Genomic DNA, 10,793 nt, shown 5'->3' with positions numbered 1-10,793 from the left:
AACCAAGCATTTCATCAAACACTTGGAAGGTACAAGAGAAAAGCAAAGCAAATTGACAACAAGAATAGAATCTAACAACAATTATTGAAAGGAATTAACAACAACAATCAAGGAAATCACAATTATCATGAATTACCTCAAATTGCATTATTGAAAGAAACAAAGGAACAACAATCTATCCAAAACAAGATGAAGGATTACAATTATTAAAGCACATAACTAGAAAGAGGAAGAGGAGAAGATTAAGAATTGATAAATGAAAAGTGAATCAAAGCATGAATTAAACCTAGATCTAAGAAGAGAGATTAACCTAAACCTAATCCTAATTCTAGAGAGAAGTGAGAGCTTCTCTCTCTAGAAACTAACTCTAGACTAATCCTAGTGAGTGTGTATTATTGCCTAATTGATTCCTCCTCCCTTTTCCCCTTAATCCTTCATCCTTATATTCCTCTTTTTTAGCATTTGGCGCCAAAAATGGGTTCAGAAACCCTCTCAAATCGCCAGGCACGTGTTGCATTAATGAAGTCATGTGCTGTCACTGGCGCGTGCGCGCACGGTACGCTTGCGCGTCCCTGGTCGATTCTGTAATGTACGCGCGAGCGCCTTGTGCGCGTGCGCGTGCTTGGCCGAGATCAATTCTTTTGTCTTTTGTGCTTCCCTCCATTTGTATGCTTCCTTCCTTGCTCCTTTGATCCATGCCTAGCCTATTTCAATCCTGGAATTACTAGCAAACACATCAAGGCATCTTATGGAATCAAGGAGAAATCAGAATTCATCAAAATAAGGCTTAAAAAGCATGTTTTTACACTTAAGCATAAATATGGGAGAGATAACAAAACCATGCTAATTCATAGGCTAAATGTGATAAAAGGTTATCAAAATACTCTAAATTCAATACAAGATAAATCCTAAAAATGGGGTTTATCATCTCTCAAGAAGGTAAACCTCTAATATGAAAGGTTCTTGTTGCTCAGTGAGAAAATCTCTAATCCTTTTTTGTGGTTTGGTTGTTGATGAAGCCATAGAAGGAGGCTAAAGTTTGAAGGGTAAGTAAGTAATAATAAGAGATGTTGCAATTAGCATATCTGAAAGTTGAGGACAGACACTATATAGTCACAATAATATATGGAATGTTTTGGAAGTTAATGAAGTCACAAGCAATGATACCATACAATGTAATTAGGTACAAACAATATTAATTATAAGAGTAATCATAAATTGTCCTTCAAAAATTTTTTCCTTTTTTCCCCAGATAGAATTAGCTTCTTAGAATTTGAAAATAAGGATAGAGATTCCAATTCTTATTGGTTAGAAATTCATTTTGATAATTGCTAATACGTTCCCAAAAAAATAAGTACATTTATAGATTTGTTTAATTAACAAGGGCAGCACTCTTTATTTAGTAAAAAATGTTTAAGAATAATCCATCTAATTTTTCACAATTTCAAAAAGGTCAAACATAGTATATTTTTTGTGTTAAATTTTATATGAAAGAATTAATTTGTCAACTTTTTACATTATCAAGGATGAATTTGTCATTTTAATATCCAAAACACAACTCTATCCTCCATGCTTTTTTCTGAGAGAAGGATAAATGGATCATTGACCTTTTGATCCGCAGACATTTAAATTTTTGAGAATTTAAAAATACATTTAAGTCCCTGGCCTTTTCAAAACTTGGACGTATCAATCTTTCATGTTCACTTGGGTCTGTCAAACTCAACAAAAAAATTAAACGTGACTTCCGTTGTACTAATCTGGTTGATACGGATGCACACTTGAGAGAATTTTTAAAAGAGAAAAGCTCTGCATACAAGCCATTAGGGCTTGTATGCTTTACAAGTTCATTAAGCAATAAACCCAAAAAACGCGCTGCTACACATACGTCCAACACATGCGCTATATAAAGATCTCGCGTATATATAACTACCAAATTTAAAAGATTTGTTTCCTTCTTCCTTCTCCTTATTTTCAGATTTGCTCGTTCTTCTTCTCGCGCATCTTTCCTTCTTCTTCTCGATCGTTCTTTTCCCCTCCTTTCTCACTGGTATGTTCTTTGTCATTTATGTTAGTTCCTCTCTCTGCAACTCCAGCTTCGTTTTCTATTCGATTTCTGAAATCAAAGTTTGAATTCATTTTTGAAGATTATGGATGATTCAACTTCAGATTGTCAGCTGAATCAGGGCGAAGTGGATTATGAGTTTGAATCTAACGAAGTTCCTGAGGTTTGATTTTACATATGATTACTCTGAATTTTGTTGCAGTCATTTGAATAGCATTGTGTAGCTGAATAATTCGTGAACATTGGACTGTGAAAATAACACGTTAACATGAATCTGTGTTAGTTTTGATTAATTATCTGAAATTTATAGCAGACGCTCGGGTGTAGATCAGAACTTTTTTGGGTGTATTTTTGCGGGAAGTATGGGTGTATTTACAGTATACTGCTTTTTCTATTATTTTAGCTGAGTTGTTGTCGTTCGGGTGTATTATATCAGATATGATTGGGTGTGTTTTTAGTTTTTGTCATGGTGTATTCTGCAGCCTGTGTATTTACAGTTTATAGCTTTTATTGTCATTTTAGTTGAGTTGTTGCCGTTCGGGTGCATTATATTAGCAATGATTGGGTGTATTTATAGTTTTTGACATGGTGTATTCTGCAGCCTCTCTCTGTTGTTGATGACCAGTTTGTTCCGAAGGTTGGAATGACCTTTACCACCCTTGAAGATGCTGGAAAATTTTATAGGAACTATGCCAAGGCTGCAGGTTTCTCTACAAGAGTTCGGAGCACAAATAGGAAGGGAAACGAGATTAAGAATCAATTGATTACGTGTCGCAGAGAGGGAAAATGAAAATCTAAAATATCTCCGACCGAGAAGACTAATCCGACAGCCGGTTTAAACTGTCCTGCAAGAATTTATATACACACATTGAAGGATGTCGGTGCTTAGATCATTTCAAAGGTTATGCTGGATCATTCACATCCCTGCAAATGCCACAAAGAAGAAGAAAACAAAAGTTTTAAGCGAGGTAAAAGTAATGTTCTTTAAATTTGTGGTGATTGAGTTTATTTTTTTCGTTAATAGTTTAGCTAATATGTGAGTTTTTTATATTCAGATAAACTTGTTTGATGCTGCATCAGTGATGCATTCAAATTCCAGCCAATATCAAGGACATGTTATGAATTATCAGTTCAGGGAACCAGCAGCAGGGAATAAGTCTTTGGGTGTATAGTTACAGAATATGGGTGTAAAAGCACTGTTCTTTTGGGTGTATTTCTGTGAATTTTCTTTTGATTCACATTTTACATATAGATACATATATATAATATTAGGGTTTAGGGTTTTAGGGTTTACAGGTTAGAGGTAAGGGTTTAGGTTTTAAGTGTTTAGGGTTCAGGGTTTTAGGCTCAAAGCATCTGGGGGATAGATTTCAGAGTGTATATTCAACTTTCTTTGGGTGTAAAAAATTGCAGGTTATGAGTGTATATTTGATTTGATGTTTTTCTTCATATTATAGTACCTGTAATTCATACGTTTTGAATACAGCACAGACAGTTTGGGTGTATATTTAAGCAATATTGGGTGTATATTAAACTTCCGTTGGGTGTAAAAGTTTATAATTTGTGTTTAGATCTGCCTTGATGTTTTCCTTCATATTTTACCACCTGTAATACAGAGTTTTTGAATATAGCACAGATAGTTTAACAGCACAGACAGTTTAACTATGGAAAAAATTTCATTTAATAGAAGTTGTTTATAAATGGCAAATTTTTACAGCATTTGTTCAATTTACAAACTAGCTAGCAGTTGGATTACTCAGTTTCTATATCAGTAGAATTTATCTAACAAAATGGACTCAATAATACAGATGATGGCTTCGACAGTCTTATTGCATTACTCGCTCTAATTGCTTGATCTCTCTCTTTATTCAATTCACTGAATAGTATCCGCGAGGCATATTCTACTCTATAGTGGTCTACCTCCTCCTACTATATTTGTTCTTACATTTCTTCCAGGTTGGTTTCTCGCTGCCTTTTTTTCTGAAATAAAAAATACACCCAAAGATATCAGTAAGATACACCCATATATATGAGTCAGATACACCCATAGATATGAGTCAGATACACCCATATATATATATATTTGGGGTTATTTTGAAAGAACCATATCCTGTTTCCAGTCTGTTCTCCCCAAGTTTGAAGTTGTTTGCCATCTCCCTTAACAGTTGGTGATGCACCCTTAGTGGTGGGATGTGCATCAAGCCACTGAATACGAGATCCCTCACAATTGTCTTCTTCTCCTCAATCATGTTTCTGAACTTATCACTTAGGAGATGTGTGGCACACTTAAGGTCTTTTGTTTGGTTTCTTGCTGCCATTTTCTCTGAAACAAAAAATACAACCAAAGATATCAGTACGATACACCCATATATATGAGTCAGATACACCCATTAATAACAGTAAGATACACCCATTGATAACAGTAAGATACAACCATATATATGAATCAGATACACCCAAAGATATCAGTAAGATACACCCATTGATAACAGTGAGATACACCCATAGATATATGATTCAGATACACCCATATATATCAGTCAGATATCACTCAAACATGCATCAATATACAATGTCAAGCAACATTACAAGGTCAAGCAATATACACCCATGGACAAGCAAATATAAGCAACTGCTGACTATTACAGTATATCAGTTCAAAAATATACACCCAACAACTTATGCCATATACACCCAACAAATTACCTAATATACACCTACCAAACTACGGAATATACCCCAAAAAATTAGTTACCAGAAGAAGTAGAACAACAAGAACAGTAACACCTAGAAGAACTAAGAAGAACAGTGTAACATAGAACGAAGAATAACAGTAAAACCTAGAACAAGTAGAACATCATAAACTGTAAAATGAGACGTAGAGCAAGAAGAACAGTAAAACGTAAAACAACGTAGAAGAACAGTAAAACCTAGTTCTTCAATTTCGAAATGTGAAAAATATACAGGAATGGTAATGTAACGTACCTTGAGTATTATAGCTTTGTTTTCTTTGGAGATTCTTGATCGAGAGTTCTATGTTGTGTTGATGGAATTTTCGAATCTTAGCAACGAGTTGTATATTTTCAGTATCGAATGATGCTCGAAAATGGAACGTTTGCTTTTTCTCTGAATGGCTTTGAGAAGTGGAAGAAGTGGAAGAGTCTGCCATTAAGGGGCGGTTTACGCGAATCGTAACCTTTTGAGTCGAGCGCGTGAATATTACGCTCCATTCAATATAATTCAGTGCGCGTGTGGAATGTTTATGGGCTGGGGGCTTGTAACACCTGTAAGGCCTTTTTACTTGTATGTGTAGCAGGCCCGTTTTTAAAATTGGATAAATTAGATTCATGTATTGATATGTCCAGATTTTGAAGATTTCAGGGACTTAAATATATTTTTAAATTCTTAGGGATTTAGATGAGGCTAAAAAGTCAAGGATCGATTTATCCTTTTCTATTTTTTTTCAAAGTTAGGAGTGAAATTCGAATCTGCAATCTCTAGATAAATATGTGGAGACTATACCATTTGAATTATAAGTCGTTGGCCTATCCTCCATGTTTAGCTGAGAACAAAATAATCGATTTACTCATCATAAAATTTAAATTAAATTTTTTCTTTTTAGAATTGTGCATTAGTGATCAACACACATTTAGTAATTGTTATGGTGGTTTAACCGAAATGTCCCGGCCAAAAGTTAAAAAATATGGAATACATAATAAAAGTGATGTAATATTGATGTGTGTCTTTCTAGAGATTTTTTGGATGCATGTATGTCTGATGTTAATGTAGCAGTCATTTTTTTTAGGTTAAAAACTTTCTCCAGCCTATGATATTCAATTACCCTTATTAGTTCATATGGATTTCACTGCATGTATCGTCCATTCAAGAATGATTAATTCCAATGATCAAGAGAATCTTGGTTTCAAAATTTCAGTCCATACAAAGAGAACAATTATTCAGAGTAGCATCATATAGGACAGAAAGCTAAGAAAGAATATAAAATGCATGCATGGTAGTTATATATTAAGAATATTTTAAAATGAGGTGTCACTTTGGTCTTTTTTATACAAACATGTATGTTGAAACTTTATTTTCACTCATGTTACTTTCAACAATCATCACGGACAGACAACAAAACATTTACACTATTTCAGTAATTTATACAATGTTGATATTTGCAATTTTGCATAGGATTCAAATCTTGTTAAAATTATTTTTAAAAAAATTAATTCAATTCTCTATTATTTACCCAAATAAATAGAGTTTCTTTACTTTTTATTGATTTCAATGGTAAAGATGTGACTTGTCAAGTTAGCAAGAAATATATAAATTTAATATCTAGTCATTTTTTTTAGGTTGGTCTAGTGGTTAGCTCACTAATCAGGTCGTATTATACTATGTTTATAAGAATTTAAGAATCAAAGTATACCGAAGCCTAAGTTAGAGAAAACATAAAGAAGTTTCCCCTTTACTATATTCTGTTAACTATGAAAATTGAATTAATATAATTTTTTTAAAAGATTAGAATTTTTTAACTTTATGTCTAATGGATATAATTGAGGAGAGAGATGGAGGATATTGTCTATCCACACTTGTTTTGGTTATTCAATATTTATTTATTTTCAGTAAGGTTTGGGGTTCAACTTTTGTCAATAATTGAAAATAATAGATTAGCTAACACTAAAAGGATCTTATACTAATAGTTGATAGGGATTTTTTTAATTAGTGATTTTGTTCAAAAAGAAAATCAACACATCCATTTTAGTGTAAATTGAAAGGATAAACTCATTTAAAGTAAGTTATTCTTAAAAAGATGAGAAACTGAAAAATATTCACTCTAAGATCTTTAAAGTGTATTATGTGCTAAACCTCCAAAATAAATAAAGTTAGATACCTCTAATTTCTCAATGTAAATACAAGTGCACTTTCTTTTAAGCTTTCTACTTATGTTGAAAACTACTTATTAGTTCAAATTTCAGAATCATTATTTCCATTTTAGCGAAATTCTTAAAAAGGTATCAGTAAATGGCAAAAATGCAATGCAAACGACAATTCTATTTTCAGATGAGGTGTGGGTAAGAAAACTGGAAAATGAAATAGTACTCACTCCTCAATTAATGTAATTATTAGGCTATATATATTGGTTTTAGTTCTTGTTTAAAGAAACATCTAAGGAGTACCAATCTATTTGGTTTTTATCAAAAGTGGTACTTTTGGCTTAGTAATCTCAATTGAAAAGATAGTAGCACCCACTAATTTTGTATTGTCTGCCTTCAAATCTAAATCCAATCTTAGTCCTTTTTTAAATAATAAAAAAAAGTATCTATATTAATCAAAGCTTAGTTATTATACTTTATAATTGCTTTGATGTGTCGCTATCAACCGTATATGATTCAATGAGGACCATGCACAAATATGTCCTAAGGTTATAAAACATTTATTGTGGGGTTTGTTAAGTGCTAAAACATTATTATCTAAAAATTATACGGAAACATAATTTAATTTCTTTTAATCATGTGAATAACTCGTGAGATTAGGACTTGATAGATAACAAGGCATACCCACCAAGATTGGGTCATCAATGGACTATATCATTTTACAAGCCACATATTTTAACTTATATTTTTCAATGAATGTTTTGTCTTCATAAATTAAATTGTCCTATTGTCTTTTTTCTTTCGTCAGGATATACAGAAAACGGATTTTGCGGAAGCTGTTTATTTTATGTAAAATGATATATCCTCCTATTGTCATAATTACTAAAAGACCTTTTACAATTAAAAAAACATTAAATATATAAATATTTTCAATTTAATACTATTGATGATCAACTATGTTTGGTTTATCATAAAAAATTAAAAACTATGAGTGCATAACTTTATCTATTTTAATTTAATCATTTCATTCTATTTGGGCTGCGAAAGGTTTAACCTCCAACTAAAAAAAACAAAACAAAAAAAAAAATTCCCTATACTTGGGGGTTCACAACTAAATTGTTTTTACTTTCGAATGAATTGTTGGATGACAGAATTGACCTATGTCATAAAATTTCATAGCTTTTTTATAAATAGGTAATCCCCCTTATATGAATGAAATGTATCGACAGTGATTTAATTCCATTATGATCATCTAAAGCTATAAACTTCATGGAAATATACAGCACCAATGTAAAATAATACTAAAATCTACAACGGTAGTTTATTGTACATGATTCACCAAGTTTACGATTGTCCTTCCGCTACAAGTATTAACTATTAAATAAGTCACAGACCACGTTGAAATGGAATAAAAAGATTAAGAGAAGGGTGAGAAGGAAGTATAGGATCCAATGCCGGTAACCACTTTAGACTTTAGAGGCCAAACCATGAACAAAATATTAATAAACAAAAAAATCATCCGACAAAACTTTAATAATATGAAAATATCTGTCATGCTGGTGAGATACTCAAAATCTTGATCATAATTTCACAGAATTTTTAATTTCAAATAAAAAAAAAAGTCTCTTAAAACACACGGTAAGATTTTCCCATGGTACTCTTCAGATACAAGCACCTAACCTGAAATAAGTAAAATAAATATTGCACGTTACATGATTTGGCTAGATGAAAGAATTTAAATATACCCATGGATTAAAAATAACAATACAGGGAATAAACACTAATCAACAATCATGCAAACTAAGTCAATATTAAAAGGGGTAAAGTCATGAACATGTCGACATAGCCATTTAACCAGACGAGATAGATGAAGAATGCAATAGCAATGCATCAAACATCGGAGGACGGAGGAATACTTACGTTCTGCCAGTTCTTTTTCAACAGGGAAACAAGGAAGTTAACACTCAGTTGTACATTTTGAAAGATTTGCTTTTCTTCCATACTAACATTGCCAACGGCTACTCCCATGCAGAGCACCTTCTTAAGCTGAAACTTGACCATAGCCTTTGTCTCGTTAACTTTTGACTCGAGAGATTCTTGGTGGGTAACAAGTGTGGGAAACTTTCCTGCAAAGTCAGGAGGAATTTCAAAAGCAGCAAAAGGTGAAAACTGAAATTCAAAAGATACGCGCAACATATAAGGTCTACCAAACAAAAGGAACACTACATTCAGTAGACAATTAAAAGAACTATAAACAGGAAGACTACAATGTCACACATGAATAAAATTATCTAAATCATAATAATTTAACAAGTTTCTGGAAAAGCACAAAAGTTTAAAATCCAAAAGATACATGCCTGCCTTGTTGAGACCAGGACCCAAGAGACGAGGAATCTGCTTAATGACTGCTTCAGAAGCCAAGAAAGCATGATATTTCTTGGCAAGTTTCTTCACCAATTTCTTATTTTTGTTAAGCTTTTTCAATGCTTCAACATCCATCCAATCCAATCCTATTTTCTCAGCCTGCAAATTATAAGTTCAATCAACATAACAAACATGGCAACCATTACACACAACAATCACACAAGCAGCACTGAAACACAACCATAATATCACTTCCATCAAATCATAAAATGTCATTGCTCTCTTCAAGTGCAGCCAATGTGTCATTTCAAGATACTCCATTCATACAACAAAATGGAAAGCACAGCATTTGCAAAGTCATTCAAATCAAGCATCTCATTTACACACTTCAAATACAAATACCAGATTGTTACAAACGTTAATGTTAAGCCAAAAACTTCAATTAGATACATCATTTTCTCACATAAATATGTAATTTCTACGAATCAATTTGATTCTATCATATCCAATATAAATCAAGGGTCATGTATGACAATAACCAAATTACAAAAATAAAAGCAGCTACCATTTTACTTTTATAACTAAGAAGTCTTAATACAACAACAGAAAATGAATTGGAAGACAAGCTTACCTCTTCAACATGCTGAGCATCTCCAAGCATGCAGATTTTCATCTTGGGCCTTGGGATGTGTGGCAACTTTACAGAACCACTGAAACGCTTGTCCTTTTGTGGATCATAGTTTTTGAGTCCAATTTGGAGCTCAATGGTCTCAACAAACTTCCTATTCTTCTCTTTCGAATCAGCCACAATTCCTGTGATGGCTTCTCTCAGCGCATCACTCTGAAGCTTACTATACAGTTCCCGCGCACACACACAGAGATAAAATCAACACTCATATCGCCAATTAATTAATTTCACAAAAACAAAATTATTCAAGAGATTCATTTCGTTTTCACCAAACATTTATTATTAATCCATGACGAAAATGAGGGGAAAACATAAATCTTTGACAGTGGAAGCTAAAATTTACCTCATGGTTGAAGCTAGGGTTTTGTGGAATCAAGAGCTGCTAAAACTGCGAACAAAAATTGAAATGGAAAGAGAAAGAGTTGGTATTAGGAAAAACTAAACGTCAAAATCGAATCAAAATCAAAATGGAAAGAGGAGTATTATTGTAGCGATTTGAGTGACGCAGAAAGTAGCAATACCCTGTGTCTGTGTGAAGCAGAATGGAAGAGAAGACAGTAGCTAGGGTTTTCGGCTGGTTATGGATATGACATATGAGCAGTGGCTGGGTTGGGCCGAGTTGGGCCGGGTTAAGCTTCGAAATTAATTTAATATTGGGCTTAGGCCCATTACAAATCAGACACTGCATCTTTTCTTCTATTCTAATACTATGGTCCAAAAAGCCCCCTTGCCATTCAAAGGAGGATTGGGTATGAACCCGGAGGGTGGGCAGCGCTGGGTGCTCCGATTTTGTTGCCTGGCA

The 10,793-nt window shown here is 33.2% G+C and overlaps 1 protein-coding gene across 4 annotated transcripts in view; it reads right to left on the bottom strand.

The window, feature by feature from the left end:
* The window catches only part of LOC107474233 (60S ribosomal protein L10a), a 28,856-nt gene extending 18,257 nt beyond the window's left edge, over positions 1-10,599 (bottom strand). Inside the window, exons 1-6 of one of the 4 annotated variants that reach the window (XM_052257306.1) lie at positions 10,513-10,598; positions 10,335-10,379; positions 9,935-10,154; positions 9,297-9,462; positions 8,860-9,065; positions 8,562-8,619 (exon numbers count right to left, since the gene is read on the bottom strand). In XM_052257306.1, coding sequence (XP_052113266.1) covers positions 8,566-8,619; positions 8,860-9,065; positions 9,297-9,462; positions 9,935-10,154; positions 10,335-10,339 — 651 coding nt within the window. In that variant the 5' untranslated portion in view covers positions 10,340-10,379; positions 10,513-10,598 and the 3' untranslated portion in view covers positions 8,562-8,565. Of the gene's footprint in view, positions 1-8,381; positions 8,620-8,859; positions 9,066-9,296; positions 9,463-9,934; positions 10,155-10,334; positions 10,380-10,512 lie in introns of those variants that run through there. The other 3 variants (XM_016093833.3, XM_052257307.1, XM_052257305.1) reach the window with 3 other exon arrangements.
* Between the last annotated feature and the right edge of the window lie 194 nt (positions 10,600-10,793).

This window comes from Arachis duranensis, chromosome 2, assembly GCF_000817695.3.
Source record: "Arachis duranensis cultivar V14167 chromosome 2, aradu.V14167.gnm2.J7QH, whole genome shotgun sequence".
Classification (NCBI taxonomy): Eukaryota; Viridiplantae; Streptophyta; class Magnoliopsida; order Fabales; family Fabaceae; genus Arachis; species Arachis duranensis.
This window is presented reverse-complemented; position numbering and strand designations above follow the sequence as displayed.